Raw genomic sequence first — 24,489 nt, 5'->3', positions numbered from 1 at the left:
GTATAAGAAGAATTGGTAAAGAAAATAATAAAATAAGAACCTTCAACCACTTGAAGAAATAGTAAAATAGGAACCTTCAACCACTTCCTCAAATTATGAGACTTGTGCTTATTAAAAGTATTCGGTCAATTATGGAAACATTAAATTAGAAAATTAAATTCTCAAAAAAGAAACATTAAATCATTTATTTGGTTGGTAAGACACTTCCTTGATTTCTCCTTCTATAAAAGAAGACCACAATTCAAGAGAGAACCACCACTGAAAATTCCTTTAACATAGTAAATTAGCAAAAAATTGAGAACCAAAGTTGTGAGATGGCAGAAGTGAAGTTGCTTGGTCTTTGGTATAGCCCTTTTAGTCACAGAGTAGAGTGGGCTCTGAAGATTAAGGGCGTGGAATATGAATTTATAGAAGAAGATCTACAAAACAAGAGCCCTCTGCTTCTTCAATCCAATCCTGTTCACCAAAAAATCCCAGTGCTAATTCACAATGGGAAGCCAATAGCTGAGTCTATGGTAATTCTTGAATACATTGATGAGACTTTTAAAGGCCCTTCCATCTTGCCTAAAGACCCTTATGACCGTGCTATAGCTCGTTTCTGGGCTAAGTTCCTTGACGATAAGGTAAATTCCTATCCGCATAATTTAGTAAACTTTTATTTGAGACTTGAATATTGTTTTATTCCACATATGATGGTTTAGTCATGTCATGTGTTAATATTCAGATCTACATGTGAAATGATTATAGTGTAGGTGTTAAAAGGGAACAAGGTAGACTTAAAATAGTATAGAAAAAAGTTGCTTCGAAATACGTACAATATCTCTAAATCCACGCAGATCTTATTGGAAAAAATGAGACACAATGAAAAACAAGATCTCTATATAAATGGTATCAATTAGTTGGGAATATACTTTAGTGATGTTAGTATGTTTACTTAGGTCTAATATTTTGCTTGAAATCCTTTAATCATGTCATATTTATATGTCAATAGAAAATATACAGAGCTTGAAATACTTTTCAGAGAAATCTGTATAGCAATGGTTCAGATTTTAATTGAACGACGTTGCTAATGAGAATTTATATATGTACATAGTCGACTCTAACTTACTTGTGATTGAGACATAGTATTATCGTTGTTGTTGTTGTTGTTAAGTTATGAGCATTTTGCAGGTGGCAGCAGTGGTGAATACTTTCCTTCGCAGAGGAGAGGAGCAAGAGAAAGGTAAAGAGGAAGTTTATGAGATGCTGAAAGTTCTTGACAATGAGCTCAAGGATAAGAAGTTCTTTGTGGGTGACGAATTTGGGTTTGCTGATATTGCTGCAAATTTTGTGGCATTTTGGCTAGGAGTTTTTGAAGAAGCCTCTGGAGTTGTTTTAGTGACAAGTGAAAAATTTCCAAATTTTTCCAAGTGGAGAGATGAGTACATTAACTGCAGCCAAGTCAAGGATTCTCTACCTCTAAGATATAAGTTGCTTGCTTTTTTTCGAGCTCGTTCTCAAGCTGCTGCTGCAGCTTCTGCGTCCGCTCCCAAATGAACACATTCTCACTCATTTTATGAGGTACTTTTGAGATAATGTGTTAGAATAAAATTGCGAATTTAGGACGAGGTTTGTAGATTCAATTATGTATACGTATGCAAAAGAAAAAAAAAATTATATAAGATTGAGCTCATTCAGAATTAATGATTCTAGATTCTGCATTCTCTTGATCCTAATAAAACTACTTGTTAGAAAAAACTGGCTTAGTCCCAGCAAGTCACATACATGAAGTGTCTCGAGTTACTGTTTTAATTTGTTAGTTAGTCGGTGATTATACAATAATTAATCATATCAATTTCCTCATCGAATTGAAAAAAGGCAAGAAAAACAATCTATATAGCCAACAAATGGTTAAGAGGAAAAGGTGTAATTCAAAAGTTGTTGCTTTTTCGGGAATAACCAGGTGCCTTTACGAAAAAGTCGTGAAATTAAAGATAAAATGCAGAATACATAAATGAGCCTTAAACTTAGCCCTTTTTGTTACTTGGACACTTAGTTTCTACGAGTCACTCCAACTAAACCTCATCTATGTCAAGTGACGGGCACAATGTGTGGTGCACGTGAAAATAAGAAAAACTTGTTGATTTGTTATTATTATATCCATATTATGATTATTTTATATATTCTAATATATTATTCCTATTAAAGCTCTAACTTTTATCCTCATTCTTCTATTTCTTTTCTTCTTCCCCTTAGACAGAACCTGTCGATTTTTTCTCTTAATTTGTTTGCCCCTTTTTGCATATAAAGCTCACTCCTTTGAAGCTCTCTTGAATTGGGTCTCATCTTCTTCACATCTTGAAGTGTTTGTGGCTCCTTTGAAGGTCACTCATTGATGTGGGTATTAGCTTGTCCGGTGATGTCGAACAAATAGAAATCACCTTCTTTAAAAGAAGTTTCTTGTTATTGTGGGACTGCTTCCGAATTATTATTTCGTAGACTCCTTAAACCCATATCGTCATTTTTATTCTTGGTAACATCAAAGGCAAAGTTGCTTGTAATTTTTTCAGGCGGTATGACGATAAAATTCTTAAGAAACCTAAGAGGGTAATTTCTAGTTTATTGAGCAGAGTAAAAAAGTTTGAAGAAGAGAGGGATCAAGTTGGGATAATCGGGTTTTCCATTTTATGAAATGAGTTTCAATTTGTTTTGGGGGTTAAATTTATTAAGTGAAAGGTTTTAATTATTTGGAACAATTTGTTATTAAATTTAGGGTGTTAAGAGGCAACTGTAATAAACGCATTTAATTTTTTTAAAAGTTTTTCGCGGACAATCTGGACAGTGTTTGATTGGCACAGATAGGATTTAGTTGGAGTGCTCGATAGGAACAACCCTTTGTTTAGGTGTCCAAATAATATTTAAAAAAAAAACAAAGTTTAAAAGCCCACTTATGTATTCGGCCAAGATAAAAATTTATCGTCCATTACATAGCCATTATAGGTCCTCATAGGAGACTGACAACAACTGATCTTATTTGGAATGCAGTAGCTCAACCAAAACGTAGGATCATCATGTGAGTTGCTACTCAAGGTAGACTGCTCAATTGCTCACTAAGGAATGGCTAACTAATCTTCACATACAGGGGATGAAGACAAATCTAGTTTATGTGTTGATCAAGTAGTGGAAACAAATCAACATCTGTTTGTGGACTGTCCATGGTCCACATTAATTCGAGACACCTTAATGTCTCTTGCTCAAAGTCGTTCGAGCTTTTCCTAGGAGTATGGCATGAGTTACTTCAGCGTCATAGGGCATGGTATTCGAATATTGGTTCGAGACATTTTCTCTACCCCTTCTTACTCAGAAAAAGCAGGGACATCTTACGTTGAACCGATAACCATCTTTTGGCTAACCTATCCTCCTCCGTTCCTCGGGACCAACAAGGGAAAATACGGGAATATTCACTTGTTGTCCATCGACTACGCGATCGCCGATCGTGATACTTATCCGGGAGATGTTTTTTATTTGCATTCACATCTTTTGGTAAGACCGCCCTTATTATAGGAAGTGATTTAAGGCAGTTGTCATTCTTTTGTAAAAGTGCACTGGGCAGGTGTTCAGATGCAACCAGGAGATATAAAAAGAGTTCTATACATAATAAAAAGGAAGAAATGGCAGCAGGTAAAGAAGGAAGTCATAGCTGCACTCTGGGCAGCAATAGTATACCATATTTGGAATGCTAGGAACTGGAAAATTTTCAGGAGTATAACTATAAATGTTGAGATTATTGTAACACATTAAAAAAAGAGATAGGAGATAGGATTGACCTGCTTAAAAAGTCTAGGAAAGGGCTGAGATGCAATGTTTTGTTTAAGAGATTGCTGTGTAACTAGTGGTTACTCATCCATAGCTCTCCTCCTAAAAGTAAGTTTTGTGTTCGAGGTGCTCTATAGGTGTATACTTATTGTTTGTTATCAATATTGATTCACAGTGTTATCAAAAAAAAAAAATCATGGTCCAAAGAATTAAACAATTCTGATACGAGTCGACAATGACGTAAGGGTTTGCCATCTTCTAAACTCTTTAAATTAGCGTAAAAATATCTTTCGATATAAATCCAACAAATTTCTTTTCTTCTTCCACATGGCCAACATCCCTTAAAGTGTACCTTTTTATTCATACCTTAAAGTGTACATAAGAAAAAAGATATTTAAAATGTATGCATATTAAAAAATCAAACTAATTCACAACCCACTGATGTTAAATCTTGATAAAACTACTTGTTCGAGAGAGTAAGCCTAGCCGGCCATTTACATATGTGTCTCGTGTTACTATTTTATTGGTTGGTTAGTGATTGAACAATAATTAATTATATCAATTTTCCTATCGAATTGAAAAAGAAAGATAAAATTGGTGACTCATAATGTTAAACATAAGTTTCTCTTTCTAATTAAGGAGGCAAAAAATATTAATGAAAAAGCAAGCCACCAGATTTGACGAAAAGGTGGGTGACATAATCACATTGTATACTGTCAAAATCGAATTTGTCCTTCGTGTGACTAATCAAGATTGGAGCATGATGGACCGAGGTTCGTCATTATAATATCGCGCTGTGATATGAAGTTGGAAGGTCGAGCTCGAGACCCAGAGACCGATCAATACCGAGATCGAGTCAAGGTTGAGCTCGAGACCCAGAGACCGATCAATACCGAGAGCGAGTCAAGGTCGAGCTCGAGACCCAAAGACCGATCAATACCGAGATCGAGTCAAGATCAAGCTCGAGACCCAGAGACCGATCAATACTGAGACCGGCCAGGATCGAGACCGAGCCAAGGAACAAAAAAGCCGTTATACCCGCATTTGGGGAGAGAATCTCGGCAGAAATTACGGCTTGAATCAAGAAAAAGCTTATTAATTAATCTATCATGAGATCCTCACTATGTATTTTTAATTATATCCAAAGTAGGATTTCTCCACTATATTAAGAGTGGTTATATCTGTAAAAGAGAGATATTCATTCATTCACATATTTAGATTTATTCAGATTTACATAACATCTATCAAATATTATCCTTTTTGGACTTTGATATTGATTCATCTTGTTCTTTTATCAATCACTCTCTATTCAAATTGGGTTTGTATTCATTATTTTTTATAGTTAATATTCGATATATCTTTACTTATTTTTCCTATTTGTACTAAGTTATACCACATATCCTTAGAACTACGTATAAATTCAACTCTATCTATTTTTCGGGTAAACAGTTTGGAGCCCGCCGTGGGGCTAAGGATAATAGTGGTTATTTAGTACGAATCTCTGTAAAACATACTATTTTACACTTGCTCTTGGAAGTGTCTTTGATTTCAGGTTAAAAATGATGAACTCTCAATTAATGACCCTACCTATCCACAACGAAGTTGGCCTTCAAGATGAGAATAACAACTTGACGCCCGGGGATGAAAGGCCACTCGTTGACCTCGTTGGAACTCGGTCCGTAGATCCAATTGACGTTAATTCGCATGTGGCCATTGAGGCGAACCAACGTTCCAACCCCGAAAACAGCATTCATGGAGGAACTCGTTCTGCACTTCGAAACACCCAAAATGTTGGAGAAGACAGGATCAGCCTGCGTATGATTTTCGAAATGTTACAAGCTCAACAGGTTGCGATAGCTCAGTTGCAGAGGCAAATCCAGTCACCGAGCAGGACCGAGCCCGGTCCACCTCGAGAAGTCACTCACAAAATAGGGCCAGCTGTAATAAAATCAAATGAACAAGAATCGGGGATTAATCCCGAAATTATTAGGATGCTCGAGGAACTGACAAAACGAATTGAGTCAGGAGAAAAGAGGATTGAAGAAAACAACAAAAAAGTAGAAACTTATAACTCTAGGGTTGATCAGATCCCGGGGGCACCACCAATATTGAAGGGCTTGGATTCCAAACAATTCGTACAAAAGTCCTTCCCCCCGAGCGCAACTCCCAAACCGATCCCCTAGAAGTTCCGCATGCCCGAAATTCCTAAATATAATGGAACGACCGACCCCAACAAATATGTCACCACTTGCACATGTGCCAACAAAGGGAACGATCTAGAAGGCGATGAGATCGAATCCATATTATTAAAGAAGTTTGAGGAAACCCTGTCAAAGGGAGCAATGATATGGTATCATAATTTACCGCCTAACTCTATCGATTCTCTTGCTATGCTTGCAAATTCTTTTGTAAAAGCACATGTCGGAGCCATAAAGGTCGAGACCAGGAAGTCGGACCTTTTCAAGGTAAGGCAAAAGGATAACGAGATGCTAAGAGAGTTCGTATCTCGTTTCCAAATGGAATGAATGGATCTACCACCGGTCACGGATGATTGGGCCGTTCAAGCTTTCACCCAAGGACTGAACGAATGAAGCTCGATGGCTTCACGATAGTTGAAGCAGAACTTGATCGAGTACCCAGTTGTTACCTAGGCCGATGTACACAATCGATATCAATCGAAGATTAGAGTCGAAGACGACCAGTTGGGTTCCGGGTCCGTTATTAAAAAGAAACATCGACCGAGAACTAATGTCGAGCAGGGACCGATACCGGCCGTATAACGGAGATCGTAGGGGTAGCGAACCGGGACGCAACCCCGTACGAGGCGAAAGGAGAAGTGATCGAGGCCAAAGGTCTCGAGGGCTAATGAACAAGAATGGGTTCGACAGGCCTACCGGACCTAAGGAAGCACCGCGGTTATCATAATATATCTTCAACATTGATACATCCGCCATCGTGTCGGCTATTGGACGCATCAAAGATACTAAATTGCCTTGACCTCTATAGTCCGATCCAGCCTTGAGAAATCCCAATCAAATGTGCAAGTATCATGGCACCCATGGCCACAGAACGGAAGATTGCAGGCAGTTGAGAGCAGAGGTAGCCTAGTTATTCAATGAAGGGAAACTTCGAGAGTTTTTAAGTGACCGGGCCAAGAACCATTTAAAAACTAGAGAATTCAATAGACAAAATGAACAAAAAGAGCCACATCACATCATCCACATAATCATCGGAGGGATCGATGTCCCCCAGGGGTCGGTGCTTAAATGTACTAAGACGTAGATTATAAGAGAGAAGCGATCTCGAACTCAAGATTACTTACCTAAAAGAACCTTGCCTTTTAGTGACGAAGATGCGGAAGGAATCATGCAGCCCCATAACGATGCACTGGTAATATCTGTACTTATGAATAAAACTCAAGTTAAGCGTATGTTAATTGATCCAGATAGTGCGACCAACATCATTCAATCAAGGGTCGTAGAGCAACTCAGTCTACAGGACCAGGTCGTGCCCGCAACCCTGGTACTAAACGGATTCAATATGGCATGTGAAACTACTAAGGGCGAGATAATTTTTCCAGTAAACGTGGCCGGACAATCCAAGAAACGAAGTTCCACGTGATCGAGGGTGACATGAGATATAATGACCTGTTCGGGAGGTCGTGGATCCACAACATGAGAGCAGTACCCTCGACCCTTCACCAGGTTCTAAAATTCCCAACACCAGAGGGAATCAAAATGGTATACGGGGAGCAAACGACCGCAAAGAAAATGTTTGTCGTCGATGAAGTGATTCGGATATCATCACTATCATCGACAAAAAGATGAGATTCAAAGGAGAAACAGGACACCAAATAGCAATCACAAACGTCGGCCTCGACCCAACTAGAGAAGCAGAAGACTGACGAAGATGATGATTATGGGATCCCTCGATCCTTCATGGTCCCTGATGATTCCGACGCTACCAAATCATCGGTCGAAGAACTGGAGCAAATTACACTAATCAAATATTTGCCCGAGCTAAAGGTATACCTAGGCACGGGGTTAAATCCCGAGCTTAAGGAAAAAGCTTATTCAATTTCTTATAGCTAACATGAACTGTTTCGCTTGGTCCCATCTTGACATGACAGGGATCCCACCGGAAATAACCACTCATAAACTAAGCTTGGATCCGAAATTCCATCCGGTAAAGCAAAAAATAAGGCCCCAGTCCAAGGTCAAACATGCCTTCATCAAGGACGAGGTAACCAAACTTCTTAAAATAGGATCCATTCGAGAAATAAAATACCTTGAATGACTAGCAAACGTGGTGGTAGTCCCTAAGAAGGGAAACAAACTTAGAATGTGTATAGATTATAAAGACCTGAACAAAGCATGCCCTAAGGATTCTTTCCCTTTGCCTAATATCGATCGTATGATCGATGCCACAGCCGGCCACGAGACTCTCAGTTTTCTCGATACCTACTCCGGGTACAACCAGATATAGATAAACCCGGAGGACCAGGAAAAGACCTAGTTTATCACTAAGTACGGTACCTACTGTTATAATGTAATGCCATTCGGTCTGAAAAATGTTGGTGCAACTTATCAATGCCTAGTAAACCGAATGTTTGAAAAACAAATATGAAAATCAATGGAAGTTTATATTGATGACATGTTAGTTAAGTCCCTGCGAGCAGAGGATCATTTAAAGCATTTGCAGGAAACTTTCGATATACTGAGGGAGTACAATATGAAGCTCAACTCCGAAAAATGTGCATTCGGGGTTGGCTCGGGCAAGTTTCTTAGTTTCATGGTATCCAATCGGGGAATCGAGATCAACCTCGATAAAATCAAAGCTATCGAGGATATCACGGTAGTGGATAATGTAAAGGTCATGCAGAGGCTAACGGGATGGATAGCCGTCCTAGGACGATTCATTTCGAGATCCTCAGATAGGAACCACCACTATTTCTCACTACTTAAGAAACAGACCAACTTTGCATGAACTCTGGAATGCCAGAAGGCTTTGGAGGAACTAAAATGGTATTAATCGAGCCCGTCGCTGCTTCATACCCCGAAAGTGGACGAACATCTTTACCTGTACTTAGCTGTCTCAGAGATAGCGGTAAGTAGAGTCCTGGTTTGAGAAGAACGAAGTATGTAATTCCCTATTTATTACGTAAGTCGGATCTTAGGCGAGGCCGAAACTAGATATCCACACTTAGAAAATTTAGCGCTTGCTTTAATAAGCGCCTCTAGGAAACTAAAACCATATTTTCATTGTCATCCGATATGTGTGGTAACAACTTATCCTCTTCGAAATATTTAGCACAAACCCGAGCTTTCGGGTGGATTGTCCAAATGGGCCATAGAAATCAGTGGGTACGATATTGAGTATCGACCCCAAACCTCTATTAAATCTCAAATCTTGGCGGACTTCGTGGCTGACTTTATGCCAGCCTTTGTACCCGAGATTTAAAAAGAACTACTGATAAAATCGGGTACCTCTTCGGGAGTCTGGACCCTCTTTACAGACGGTGCCTCGAACGCGAAGGGGTCTCGACTAGGCATCGTACTAAAATCACCCACAGGTAATGTAGTTAGAAAGTCTATCGGAACTACAAAATTGACTAATAATGAGGCCGAGTATGAGGCCATGATTGCAGGTCTCGAACTAGCTAGAATCTTGGGAACAGAAGTCGTAGAGGCTAAGTGTGATTCCCTCCTCGTGGTAAACCAAGTTAACGGGACTTTTGAAGTCCGAGAAGATCGAATGAAGAGGTACTTGGATAAACTACAAGTGACTCTACATCGATTTAAGGAATGTACCTTGCAACATGTACCCTGAGAACAGAACAGCGAAGCTGACGCTCTTGCAAACTTAGGTTCATCGGTCGAAGATGACGAACTCAACTCGGGGACTGCCATACAACTCATGAGATCGATAATCGAAGAAGGTCACGTCGAGATAAACTCCACAAGTTTAACCTGGGATTGGAGAAACAAATACATAGAGTACTTTAAGAACGAGAAACTTCCATCATATCCAAAGGAATCGAGAGCTCTGCGCACAAAGGCAGCAGGATTCTCTATGTCTGAAGACGGAACACTATTTAGAAGGACGTTCGATGGACCATTGGCAATATGTTTGGGACCGGGAGATACCGATTACATCCTACGGGAAATTCACGAGGGCGCTTTTGGAAATCATTCTGGTGTCGATTCACTGGTCCATAAAGTAATAAGAGCAGGGTATTATTAGACCGATAAGAGAAAGGATGCAAGGGAGTTCATTCGAAAATGCGACAAATGACAAAGGCATGCGCCCATGATTCATCAACCCGGGGAACTACTCCACTCGGTCCTATCTCTATGGCCCTTTATGAAATGGGGAATGGACATCGTTGGCCCCTTCCCATCGGCTCCAGGTAAGGCTCAGTTTATTTTGTTTATGACTGATTATTTCTCTAAATGGGTTGAAGCACAGGCTTTCGAGAAAGTCAGAGAAACGAAAGTGATAGACTTATGTCGATTCGGGATGCCATCCGAGATTGTATGTGATAATGGAAAACAATTCATCGGCAGCAAAGTAACTAAATTTCTTGAGGATCATAAGATCAAAAGGATCCTATCAACACCTTATCATCCCAGTGGAAACGGACAAGCCGAATCAACCCACAAAACCATCATCCAAAATCTTAAGAGGAGATTGACCGGATCCAAAGGAAAATGGAGAGAAATACTACCCGAGGTCCTATGGGCATACCGCACAACATTGAAATCTAGTATCGGAGCAACACCATTCTCGTTGGTTTATGGCGCTGAAGCTCTGATCCCGGTCGAGGTCGGAGAACCTAGCATCAGGTTTTGATATGAAACAAAAGAGTCAAATAACGAGACCATGAATACGAGCCTAGAATTGTTGGATGAAAGACGAGAAGCCGCTCTCGTCCGATTGCCCGCCCAAAACAGCGGATCGAAAGGTAATACAATCGAATAACTAATCTTCGACATTTTAAAATCAGGGACTTGTTGCTAAGAAAGGTCACCCTGAACACCCGAAATCCGAATGAAGGAAAACTGGGTCCGAACTGGGAAGGACAGTATCAGGTTCTCGAAATCGTCGGAAAAGGATCCTACAAGCTCGGTATGATAAACGACAAACAACTACTGAGCAATTGGAATGTATCGCACCTAAATCGATACTACTGCTAAGGTATGACCCTCACATGTTCATTTGTATTTCGAAACTAACCCTTGCAGGTGTTCGACCAGAAACAAGGATGGATTCTTCAACACGAAGCCTTTAGGTTTGAAAGAACGTGTTGCACTCTTTTTCCCTTTAGGTCTGGCGAGGTTTTTAATGAGGCAACCACTGATCGTGCTAAATTGGAACAATTCAACAGTATCTGAGGCCTCTTTACAATCAACCTCGAATACTGGGGGCATTGCCCTCGAAAATCAAGTTTGATGCAAGAAAGTTACTTCATGGCAACAGGGTCTCGATAGAAAAAATTTGTAAGGGCCAAATGGTCAAACGAACCAAGCCCGTGTAGTTTGCTCGAGCCCTAACACAAAACATGTACGCATGTATAATGACTTATAAAGAGAAATTTCTTCTTTACCGATATCTCATACCTCAGAAAGGTTCTTCTACTTCATATTCTCGATCTATTATGCAAACAGGCTTAAGGGCTGACCATGACCGGAGTTCGAATAATTACCCCCACAAATCGGGGACTGCCGTCCGAAAAATCAACGAGATCGAATTATATAAACTCCGAAGATCATAAGCCCAAGAGGCAAATCCCGAACTAAAAAGGGATATTTATAGGCCACGACCACCACACTCGGGGACTGATACTTCGGGCAAGCTCAAAAGTAAAATGGGAAAATAATCCCAAGACGCAAATCCTAGACTAAAGAGGCTACGACCGAATTAACACGAATCAGAGACGTCCGAATTCCGTAACAAAACAGGCCTTCAAAATCAATCATAAACTAGTTAAAAAGGCTACCCCCCGATAAAATCATAAAAGGCTTCGATATTATCAAGCCTCGAAAACGCCAATGAGTTCAAAATTATTCGAACTCTCAGACAATTCCCTATTTCATGCTAAGGCATTACAAGTTTCACAAATACGAATGATAAGAAACTCTTTCAAGCCAAAAAGGGGACAAAGCCATAAACAATCTTTCTTACAAAAGCCTAAGGTTTACTTTACTTCGAGTTGGAGCAAGCACTCACTCGATCATAAAGCCTAAGGGCTATTTTTTGTCTTGAGTTCGAGAGACCATCCTCGCTCAAATGAAAAACCTAAGGGTTACTTTACTTCGAGTTCGAGCAAGCACTCACTCGACCATAAAGCCTAAGGGCTATTTTTTGTCTTGAGTTCGAGAGACCGCCCTCGCTCAAATAAAAAACCTAAGGGTTACCTTACTTCGAGTTCGAGAAAGAACTCACTCGACCATAAAGTCTATTCGCTATACTAATTCGGTTCCAATCGAATTGTTTAAACCTCGGAACTTAGAATACAACTTCATAATTTTATAAGGCGGAAAGGAAGAAAGTTTAATATATGTGTGTCAAAAATCATTTACAAGGGCACCATGGCCCGATCAAGTTTCTCTATAAAAGACCGAAACGGTCTTAAAAGAAGAACAAAAAAAAAATATACTAAAGGACTTAGTCCTCTCCAGGAGCAGCATCTTCACCCTCAAGGCCTCTTTCACTTTCAAATCCGCTCACACTCCCGGTATCATCATCATAAGGAAAGGCCAACACTCCGGCTTCGACTTCAAGCTCCTTAGTTTTCTCGATCTCGGCTGTAAGATCGAAGCCACGAGCATGGATCTTCTCGAGTGTCTCCCTTCGAGACTGGCATTTAGCATGCTCGGTAACCCAGTTTGCTCGATCCTGAGCAGCTTCAGCATCAGACCGGTACAATGCCACCATTGCATCGCATCAGTCATGGCTGCTTCGACCTCCGATTTGGCCGCTGCAAGTTCTGTGGCCAGTCTCTCTCGATCAAAAGTTGCTGAGCCCAACCGAGACTTGAACTCCTCGATTTCCTTGGCTTGCACCAAGGCCTTCTCTTTCAAACTTCGGAGTTGAGTCTCTGCCGAGGCTAGTTGACCTCGGGCAGCCACCTTTTCTGAGGCAAGGCGGTCCATGTTTTTTTCCACTCTTTGTCCTCCGCTTTCACTGTGTCCACTTCAACACGAAGTTGCCTGATCACATCAAACTTTTGTTGGACCTGTGGAACCGAACTGTTATCCATCACGCCCGAGTCAGTATCATTAACTTCAAAGATTCTTTTTACCTGCTTGGACAAATCGGCTTGTTCTTTCCGAGATGTTTCTAGCTCAGCCCGAAATCATTTTGCTTCTCCCTCTCTCTGCTCAGTGTGAAGCTTGAAGGCATATCTCTCCTCAATAAGCCCTCAGATTTCAGCTTCGTACCGGCTAAGCTTCCCTCGGGATCGGAGAAACACCTCATGATAAAGCATATAGGCCTACGAAAATAGAGAGAAGGAATTATACAAGGAAAGAAAAATACAAGTATGAAAATTGACAAAGAAAAGATGAACATACCCGATTCAGGGCCTGTTGAGCTTCGTTGAAAAGACAAGAGACTCCCACCTCGCCCGAGCTCTTCTTCGGAGCCTCCAAATCACTCAGACCGGTGGCATATTTTACCTCAATAAAGTAATCACGGAAAGGATCTTCCTCTCCATGGGCTCCCTCCCCGTGAAAAATCTCCACGGCCTGTGGATCACGTATCATCAATTGCAAAAATAAAAGAAGCGAGGGGGACCCGATCTCTATTGCCGCAAGTAGTTTTTTCGAGACGCAACCTCCGTATTGGGGAGCCTCAAGCTCGGTTCCTACACCGGCATCCACCGCCTCTTTAACGATCTTTTCTTCCCGAGATAAAACACCCTCGGTCCCCCTCGGCTTAGGAACTTGGGTCAAAGTCTCCTCCCCGACCTCCTCAAGCCTGGACGGAGCAGTATCAACTTCCACATGTACCGAAATATTTTGAATATCGGTGCAAGATCGTGCACAGGCCACTAGCCCAAAGTCACCTTCTTCTTCTTCTTCTTCTTCTCCTTCTTCTTAATCCCTTAGACTCAGGACCGACTCCATATTCAGTGGGATTGTTTTCCCCTTTGGTTTAGGGGCCGCTCTCTTCCTGGGTTTCTGACCCTCAGAGTCCGAGGCCCTTTTTCTCTTATCACCTTTGCCGGTTTTGAGATAGGCGGTAAAGCTTATTCATCACCTGACATGGCCGCATCTTTTTCGAGACCTACAAAAAAAAAGTAACTAAAACTTATGCTAGAAAAGAATGCTTGAACGATAGGCAAATTGGTAAGCCAAGAAGAAGGGTTACCATGAGTACGAGCCTCCCACTGGCCCTTTGACAATCCGCACCACGTGCGCTTGGCATATGTCGACGTTGAAACCAGACTCCTGACCCAGGTATCGAGATGGGGAACCGCACCCGGCATCCAAGCAACGGCTGCATCGAGAAAAACACTAATAAGAAGGTATGAAGTAGTAAAAACAACAAACATAAATTAAAAATGGCATCATACTAACGTTTTATATTCCATTTCTCAGGAAATGGCACGCTCTCAGCCAGGATTAGGTCAGTGGTCTTCACCCGAACGAACCGGCCCATCCAGCCCCGATCTTTGTCTTCATCGATACTCGAGGTGAACACCTTGGTGGCCCAACATTGAAGCTTTATCAGCCCACCTCGGTAGAGTTGAGGGCTATATAATCTTACGAGGTAGTGAAGGGTAAGGGGAGCCCGTCGATTTTGCTCACGAAGAAATGGAGCAGTATTACAATCCTCTAGAAAGAAGGGTGAATTTGGTCGAGGGTCACTTGGTATTTTTTGCAGAAATCGACGATGACCGGATCGAGGGGACCCAGCGTGAAAGGATAAGTGTAAACACTCAGGTACCCTTCCACGTGGGTAGTGATCACTTCCCTCGGTGAGGTAACCTTTTCCCACAAATATTCCATTCTTACTAATTACAACCTTGTTGGATACAAAAACGCACTTAAAACCGTGCTTAACAAGAAGTCCAGTAGAGACTAAATTCTTTCTCATTTCGGGAACATGAAGGACATTGTTCAAAGTCATGACCTTGCCAGAAGTCATTTTTAGAAATACCTTCCCATATCCTTCAACTTTTGCTGTTGAAGCATTTTCCATATAAACTGTCTCTCCGGGTTCAGCAAGAGCATAGGTAGCAAAAGCCTCTCTAACTGCACAAACATGGCGAGTGGCTCCTGAATCAAACCACCACAGTTTAGGATTTTCCACCAAGTTACATTCAGAGAGCATGGCACACAAGTTATCAACATCATCATGGTTTACTATCATATTTGCTTGACCCCTTTTCTTGTCTTTCTTCGAAGCACGACACTCCGTAGATTTGTGTCCGGTTTTCCCACAGTTGTAGCAGTTTCCACTGAACCGCTTCTTGCTTGGGTTGTATTTCGGACTAGAAGCCTTCTTCCTCTTTTTGTTAGCTTCAACAATATTTGCTCCCATTATTGTTGAATTTCCACGGCCTCTCCTTTCAGCAGCTTTATTGTCCTTTTCGATTCTCAACCGAACAATGAGATCTTCAAGGGATATTTCCTTTCGTTTGTGTTTCAAATAATTTTTGAAGTCCTTCCACAACGGAGGCAACTTCTCAATCATTGCTTCTACTTGGAATGCTTCGTTGATTACAAGACCTTCAGCAAGTAGATCATGAATAATCACTTGCAATTCCTGGACTTGAGTAATAACAGACTTGCTATCTATCATTTTGTAGTCCAGAAATTTTGCGGCAACGAATTTCTTCATCCCGGCATCTTCAGTCTTATATTTCTTTTCAAGCGCATTCCACAATTCTTTGGATGTCTCCATGCTACTGTATACATTATACAGATTATCATCCAGTCCGCTAAGAATATAATTCTTGCATAAAAAATCAGAATGCTTCCACGCTTCAATCACGAGAAAGCGTTCATTATCTGGAGTTTTATCCAGCAGATCAGGAACATCTTCCTTGATGAACTTCTGTAGACATAACGTAGTTAAGTAGAAGAACATCTTCTGCTGCCAGCGTTTAAAATCAATCCCGGAAAATTTTCCGGGTTTTTCTGCCGGTGCCAACGCCGGTGTTCGGCTTGTCGTTGCGTTGGCAGTCGCCATCGGAACAGCTTGGTTTTCGTTTTCAGTCATCATCTTTTCTATAAAAGAATGACACAAACAAACGTTTAATACACGTTTTTAAACTGGAGTAAAAATCACGTAGATTTTAATATCCAACAAAACGCCACGAAGGCTTAACTCTCCAAAACGGGAGTACACAAACCACAAAGGTTTTAGTTTGCAGAATAATAAGAATAACACAAGTACAGAAATAAATATTAAATTCCTTAAGATTGTTATTCCCGGTCAATATTGCTGTATTTGTAAATATTAATTCTGCAAAATATAAGTTAACGTAATAAAACAATAATAATAAATTCGAGCCCACTGAATTCACAGTGTTTCCTTAAGGAATTTAATCCCCTCCTAGTACCCAAGGTAATGGATTATTTCCTCCCAGGATAGAACGAATAACACACTGGTGTAGCGGTACTTCAAACCCCAGTGTTTCGGCGAACACAAAGTTCGGTAGCAAATCACACTTACAGTTGCTTTGTTTGAAGTTAAAAACAATGCAGAACGAAGGAGTATATACTCAGAAAAATGTATGGAAGTTCTGAGAGGAAGGAATGCAATGTATAGCCAATTTGTGGAGCGAATTGTATGTTGAGTTGAGTATCTTTCTTTAACATTTGCTGCTCATATATATAGCAGCCAAGAAGGAGTGCAAGACCAAACGTCCACCCTTCATGGTGGAGCAAGCATTACATGTTTGTGGAGCAAGCACTTCATGTTTGTGGAACAAGCACTTCATGGTGGGAAGACCATTATCCGGCTGCCAAATTATCAATACACGGATTGGAAAATATCCGTTTACAAATACGGATAATCTTACGTTAATATTTACTATTAACAAATAATCCGAAGCTGAAGCCGAAGCCGAAGCCGAATCCGTAGCCGTAGCCGAAGCCGAGCCGAGCGACGACGACGACGACGGCGCGAGGCTTGCTTTCTTCTTAACTCTTTAAGAGCTACAAGAAGAGCAATTATATATATACCCACCAAAAATGTCTTCCACTTCCAATATGGGACAATGTCTCATTGTTAAGAGGGGAAAACTTAAAATTTTACTCAAAATTTCATTTTCCCTCCATTTCCCATTCACCCTCATTTTAAGAATATTACATCTTAAAAAATAAAATCTCAACAAAATAAACTCTCGCTATGTGCAAGAATTGGAGAAGGTCCGAGCCACATTGAATTTATTGTATACAACATTACCTTATATTTATGCAAAAAAATATTTTGACAACTTTTTGTAGCCTCCTAATCATACGGCGATAACTTTGCTATTGTACCGACGATCTCCTTCAAAGCTTAATGATGTTTGGCATATTTCGATATGTGTTGATGTTACTTTGCCCATACTTTAACCACTTTTTGATGTTATTTAATCTTTAAAACACCCAACATGCTGTAATTATTGGTTTGATGACTAATTAAGTTATGTGTGACGATTTAAGGTGTTCGGAGTGCAAAATATGAAGAAAAGGTGGTTTAGCTAGAGGAAGAAGGGTTGGATGCGTCGCATCCAACCTAGGAAAATATCATCCTGCATGCAACCTTAGCAGTGAAGTTGGGCCATCGCGTCCGCCATCGCGTGCGAAACTGGGAAGTAGAAGTGAAGCTGGATGCGTCGCGTCCACCATCGCATGCAAGCTGAGAAATAGAGGACAAGGTGGATGCGTCGCATCCACCTTCGCAGGCAAAAATTGAAATGGAGGACAAGGCATCCACCTTAGTATCAATCCCTGAAGCCGAATTGGACTAGGAATAGGAGAGCTTTGGCCCACGACTTTTGTACGCAATATATAAGCTAAAAACGCCTCTTTTAGGTTATCTAACATATTGGAAAAGGAAAAAAAGCCACGAAAAAGCTGTGGAGGCCGGAATTCATCAAGTTTCATCTTTCTCCCACCAAACTTAGTAATTTTTATGTTTCTTTATATGATTTGTTGTTTGGCTACCATGTCTATGTGGAGCTAAACTTCACGTTCTAGGGTTGTGGTTCTTTCATGAATATTGTTATTCGGATATTGATTTTGACTTCTTGATTTATCATATTAGTTTATTTATTCAATCTTGCACTTAATTATTTAATTGCTTGATCACCAATTGAATATTATCTACGAATCTAGAATTGAACTCGAAAGTGGGAATTCTATATTGCATATAGGATTGAGTAGGGCAAGTTCTTGAACTCGGGCATCGGGGAACGGATTCGTGGTTAGGATAGACATATACCTAATTGCCTTGCTTGGTTGATTTACAGGAATTATAAATGCGTTCTTGTTGATTCTAACTCCATAGACATATAGGCGTTAGGTTAGCTTGAATAGGCGAGTAAGAACTCGACAGATTCTTATGAGCAATATTGACCCTGTCAACCAATAAGCTAGATAAATTAGTCGGTCAATTCAATTGAAGAATACAATAGGATTGTTAGATAGCCCATAACCCTAGATCATTTTTCTTACATTGATATCATAAAAATCTGCTCTTTCTCTGTTCAAAGTTCATTATTTATATTTTCTTATTTAATTAGTTTAGAATAAAATATTTTTAGGTTTAATTCTTGTTTAGATAATTAGGATAGTCTAATTTAGTTAATAGTTAATCATAAGTCCTCGTGGGTTCGACATCCGACTTTTAGTCACTTTATTACTTGACGACCGCGTATACTTGCGTGAGTGTGTTTGGTCGCAAAAATAATAACTTATAAACCAGTACCTAAAAATATCATTTATTAAGAAAAAAACTCTCACTTAGTAACATCAATAGAAGTGATTCTCTCAATACATAAAAAGAAAAAACACCTAAATTTCTGAGAAGACAGGCTTTATTCCACATACAAGAATCTTAAAAGTTTACAATCAATTCAATAGATATTCATTTAGCAGCAGCGGCAGCTTGGACTTTAGCTTTGAAAAAACCAAGCATCGTATCCCTATCAGGAAGGTTTTCCTTAACTTCACTACAGCTGAGGTACTCATTTCTCCAAGCACACAAATGGGGAAACTTTTGACTTGTCACTAACACAACCCCTGTTGCTTCTTCTACAATTTCCAACCAAAATGGTATGTAATTTGCAGCTACATCAACAAATCCAATTTTGTCTCCGCCAAAAAACTTCTTGTCCTTAAGTTCATTATCAACAATTTTCAGCAGCTCATAAGCTTCTTGTTGTATGCTCTTTTCTTGCTCCTTTCCTTTGCTCCACAGAGCTTTTCCCACTGCTTCCAAACACTGAAAGCACAAAGAAAAACTAAAAAATTCTTAGGACCAAGATGGATAAGGGAAGGGGTAATTTCAAGTATAATTACTTAACTTTATTCACTGTAATAATAAAGTTATAAAATTATTTTTATCACATTAAAATAGATAAACTTTACTTGCTATAAAAATTAATTCATAAAAATTAGTACTACCTCCGTTTCAATTTAGACAACACATTTTCCTTATTAATCTTTTTAATAAAGAATGACACATTTCTATAATTAAAAATAATTCTACTTTAAACTTTTCATTTTACTCATTTTACCCTTAATGAGAATAACCACACCAATATCATGATCCCACAAAATTTTTACTAAATTTGTTATCACATCAACGTAACTAAACTATATGTTAAATGACCGAATGGTCAATTATTTTGCTCAATAAATAAAAAAGCCAATCATATACACTTTGACTACCCATATTTTATATAAACTAAAGACAATGAACAAACATTTAATTAATATAATAAGAAGAAGAAGAAGAGGAAGAAGAAACAATTACCGGTGTCGTGAGTTTCACTTTCAAGTCATTTGTATTTTCTGAATGTTCCCCACATAATTCATGATATAAAATAGTTTTATAACTTCACTATTCTAATTGATAAAGTTCAGTAATTATATAACTCGATCAAAAAACACACACACATAAAATAGGTTAATAAACTCGCCTTTCCGTCAAGGAACTTAGCCCAGAAACGAGCTATAGCACGGTCATAAGGGTTTTTAGGCAAGATGGAAGGGCCTTCAAAAGTCTCATCAATGTATTCAAGAATGACCATAGACTCAGAAATGGGCTTTCCATTGTGAATTAGCACTGGTATTTTCTTAAGGACAGGATTGGATTGAAGAAGCAGAGGACTTTTGTTCTGTAGATCTTCTTCTATAAATTCAAACTTCACTCCCTTAACTTTCAGAGCCCATTCAACTCTGCGACTATAAGAGCTGCCACTAACACCAAGCAACCTAACTTCTCCCATTTTTTAGAACTTTGTTTCTCACTTAGCTTGGCTTCAAAACTTACTTTGTTGAAGAGTATGTATCTATTTATTTTTTTGAGGTGGTTTTAGTCCTCTTTTCCATAGTGGGAGATTTAGAATAAGTTTCTTGTCAACAAAGCAAAGCAAGTACACCAAAATAACCTAGCTAGTTGCGTTGTTTGACGTTTGCGTTTGCACTGACCGACTTATCTTGTTTGCGTTTGCACGGGTTTGATTGGACACAAAATTATTTATGAAAAAAAAAAAGAAATATTTTCAAAGTTTGTCTCAATCTAAAATAAGGCAAGAGACATTTGTGTAATTATAAATCGTTTCATTACGTGTAAAATAAAATTTTTAGAGTTAACTTTTTTCTAAATAAAAAAATAATATTTTGAAATAAACAAAAAAAGATAATATGACACACAAATTAGGACGAAAGGTGCGTTATAATATGTAGAATTCGAAGTAGGTTGCTTTGACGTACATGCAATTATTTATTTTTTGGGTATAATCATTCCTTATATGGTATTCATTAGCTTGACTAATAGGACCTATTAAAGCAAAGAAATGCTCCCTATAGAAAGTTTCTTCGTTTCCGAGTGTTTGAACACGAAACCTCTCATTAGAAATTTCTTTTCTTGTAAAACCTCTAAAGTAGCATAACGTACGCTTGAGAGAATCTCTAGGTGATGAGTCAAAATAGAGTTAGTTAAGTGCTTACGTATGTCTTTCAAGTCTTGGACAAACATGAATTAATTTAATAATCATTAGTCTTTTCAAGTCTTAGATAACATTTAATTTGGCGCCAGGCATACAAAAATAAAATATAAGAAGAAATAGAAAAGAAAATAGTAAAAATAAGAACCTTCAACCACTCCCTCATATTTTGAGACTTATGCTTATTATAAAAAGTATTCGGTCAATATGGAAACATATAATTAGAAAATTGTATTCTCAAAGAGGAAACATTAAATCATTTACTTGGTTTCTAAGACACTTCATTGATTTTTCCTTCTATAAAAGAAGACCACAATGATCAAGAGAGAACCACCACTGAAAATTCCTTAACATAGTAAATTAGCAAAGAATTGAGAACCAAAGTTGTGAGATGGCAGAAGTGAAGTTGCTAGGCTTTTGGTATAGCCCATTTAGTCACAGAGTTGAGTGGGCTCTAAAGATAAAGGGCGTGAAATATGAATATATAGACGAAGATCGAAATAACAAGAGCTCTCTACTTCTTCAATCCAATCCTGTTTACAAAAAAGTCCCTGTTCTCATTCACAATGGAAAACCCATTGTTGAGTCTATGGTCATTCTTGAATACATTGATGAGACTTTTGAAGGCCCTTCCATTTTGCCTAAAGACCCTTATGATCGAGCTTTAGCTCGTTTCTGGGCTAAGTTCCTTGACGATAAGGTAAATACCTATATGCATAATGTAGTAAACATTTATTTGAGACGACTAAAGTTGTTTTGAATATTGTTTTATTCCATATATGATGGTTTAGTCATGTCATGTGTCAATGTTCAGATCAACATATCCGTAAGTGTGAAACCGTTATAGTGGAGGGTGTTAAAAGGGCACAAGATAGACTTAAAATCGTACGGGAAGAAGTTGCTTCAAAATACCTACAATATGGCATAATAAAACACAAGATCTCCGGAAAAAAATATGGCATAATGAAACACAAGATCTCTATATAAGTTGTATCAATTAGTTGAGAATATGTTTTAGTGATGCTAGTATGTTTACTTGGGTCTTATATTTTCTAGAAATTTTTTAATCGTGTCATTTTTATATGTCAGTAAAAAATATAAACAGCTGGGAAAACTTTTCATAATTTTGTATAGCAGTAGTGCGGAATTAAATGGAGCCGACTCTAACTTACTTGTGATTGAGACGTAGTGTTGTTATTGTTGTTAAGTTAAGAGTGTTTTGCAGGTGACTGCAGTACCGAATATTTTCCTTCGCAAAGGGGAGGAGCAAGAGAAAGCTAAAGAGAAAGTTTGTGAAATGTTTAAAGTTCTTGACAATGAGCTCGAGGATAAGAAGTTCTTTGTGGGTGACAAATTTGGGTTTGCTGATATTGCTGCAAATTTGGTGGCATTTTGGCTAGGAGTTTTTGAAGAAGCCTCTGGAGTTGTTTTAGTGACAAATGAAAAATTTCCAAATTTTTGTAAGTGGAGAGGTGAGTACATTAACTGTAGCCAAATCAAGGAATCTCTACCTCCTAGAGATGAGTTGCTTGCTTTTTACCGAGCTCGTTCTTAAGCTGCAGCAGCTTCTGCGCCCGCTCCCAAATGAACACATTCACATTCATCTTATGAAGTTTCGAGATAATGTGTCAGAATAAAATTGCGAATCTAGGACGAATTGTATAGACTATGTATACGTATGCAAAAAAAAAAAAAAAAAAAAAATTATATATATATATATATATATAGTATCTTTGTAGATAGTAATAATCCCCTGATTCTGCATTCTGCTGATCCTAATAAAACTACTTGTTAGAAAAAGCTAGCTTAGCCCCAGCTAGTCACATACTGTCACGAACCAAAATTCAACTAGTCGTGATTGTATCTAACCCAACCCGCTAGGTAAGCCAATTAGTAACAATCCAATTCAAATGAGATTTACTAAGAGAAATAATGATAATATAACTAAACTTTTAAATAAAGAATTTCCAAGGATTGGTAGTACAAGTCATGAGCCACTAAGATTTAAATTTTTACAAAACTGAATTGAAATAATTACAATATCTGTTTGAAATGTAAATGAACAGAATCTGAATCTAAAGCTACCAAGGATAAGTGATAACCATAACTGGAACACAGGTACATCTTCAATGCCAGCTCCCGCCAAACACAACAACGTCAATACCAAGATCTGCACGCAAGGTGCAGAAGTGTAGTACGAGTACAACCGACCCGATATACTCAATAAGTATCCTAACTAACCTCGGCGAGATAAACGAAGCAAGAACTATAGATGATACTCACTAACACATGTGTAGTTCATAATTTCAACAAGTATAAAACAGATATATGATCAAATCAGGAAATCTCAGGTAAAACCATTTTGATGCTCACAAGTCTTGATTTTAAAGTGTTCTGCTCAGTCAGCAATCCAGCATATAAGGAAGATATGCAAGTAGATCAGATAAACAATCAAGGAAATTGCAAGTAAAGATGAAATGCAATAACTAACTATCAGTCTGTTGCGGCGTGCAACCCAATCTAATAACAGTAATCAGCTCTCCAGAGCTCACATCAACCAGAAACCCATGGGTTTCTCACAATCCGTGCATACCCCATCAAGAGAGAAACATGAGAAGGTGACCCTAGGGAGATGGATCCTTACCCACATGCAAGCACGACCAATTCAACGTACTACCAGTCCGGCGTGGTCACTGGCTCAATATCATAATCCGCCTGGCATGGTCACAGGCATATCATCACAATCCACCTGGCATGGTCACATGCTCAATATCATAATTCGCCCGGCGTGGTCACAAGCATATCATCACAATCCGTCCGGCGTGGTCATATGCATAACAATACAATCCGTCCGGCGTTATCACGAGCTCAATATTATAATTCACATGGCGTGGTCACAAGCATATCATCACAATCCGCCTGGCATAGTCACAGGCATATCATCACAATCTGACCGAAGTGGTCACATGTATCCAGTCCAATAATATCACACAGGAGTAAATGAACAAGAATATATGTATGTGATGAATGAATAGCAATTCTCATGCTCCTGGACTGGTATAAAAGACATGCTAAAGTGTAGGCATGTGTAAAGTGTGCTATCATAGCTCAAATCGGCAATTTCATAATAGAATAGTATTTATCAAGTATTCAGGGATTAAACCTCTATATAGCCTCAAACATGGCTCAAATAGTTCACAATATGTTACAAATATGAGAAACATCATATCTTAAAGCTTAACAGTCAATTCTAGGCTTATTATAGCCTAAACACGACCCGAGCATGGATAAATACCCCTGATGTCAGCACATGGGTTCAAATCCCACACATGCGCGCACTTATAGCACGCAGCTATCACAAATAATTCAGGAAACTAGGGTCTCAACTAAGTTTAAATAAGATACTTACCTTAAACAAGCCAAGACAAATATCGAGCACGCCAAACGACACTCTAGAAATGCCATCTCGCACGTACCAACCTCCGAACGGCTCGAAACTAGTCAAAAGCAACTCAAGA

General features: G+C 39.1%; 3 protein-coding genes across 3 annotated transcripts; 2 read left to right on the top strand and 1 right to left on the bottom strand.

Moving 5' to 3' along the window:
• The first annotated feature begins 223 nt into the window (after positions 1–223).
• Positions 224–1,683, top strand: LOC107798067 (putative glutathione S-transferase). The gene is made up of 2 exons (XM_016621022.2): positions 224–623; positions 1,171–1,683. Exons 1-2 carry the CDS (start codon positions 315–317, stop codon positions 1,534–1,536), a joined length of 675 nt encoding a protein of 224 aa, XP_016476508.1. The 5' UTR covers positions 224–314; the 3' UTR covers positions 1,537–1,683.
• A 17,040-nt stretch (positions 1,684–18,723) lies between these two features.
• On the bottom strand, positions 18,724–20,339 carry LOC107800921 (putative glutathione S-transferase). The gene is made up of 2 exons (XM_016624190.2): positions 19,943–20,339; positions 18,724–19,242 (listed from the first exon to the last, which is right to left on the bottom strand). Exons 1-2 carry the CDS (start codon positions 20,249–20,251, stop codon positions 18,886–18,888), a joined length of 666 nt encoding a protein of 221 aa, XP_016479676.1. The 5' UTR covers positions 20,252–20,339; the 3' UTR covers positions 18,724–18,885.
• Positions 20,340–21,250: 911 nt separating this feature from the next.
• Positions 21,251–22,637, top strand: LOC107800922 (putative glutathione S-transferase). The gene is made up of 2 exons (XM_016624191.2): positions 21,251–21,671; positions 22,197–22,637. Exons 1-2 carry the CDS (start codon positions 21,363–21,365, stop codon positions 22,524–22,526), a joined length of 639 nt encoding a protein of 212 aa, XP_016479677.2. The 5' UTR covers positions 21,251–21,362; the 3' UTR covers positions 22,527–22,637.
• Positions 22,638–24,489: the final 1,852 nt, after the last annotated feature.

The sequence above is a fragment of the Nicotiana tabacum genome, chromosome 2 (assembly GCF_000715075.1).
Source record: "Nicotiana tabacum cultivar K326 chromosome 2, ASM71507v2, whole genome shotgun sequence".
Lineage (NCBI taxonomy): Eukaryota > Viridiplantae > Streptophyta > Magnoliopsida > Solanales > Solanaceae > Nicotiana > Nicotiana tabacum.
The sequence above is the reverse complement of the archived record's forward strand: the minus strand, read 5'-3'. Positions and strand labels throughout refer to the sequence as shown.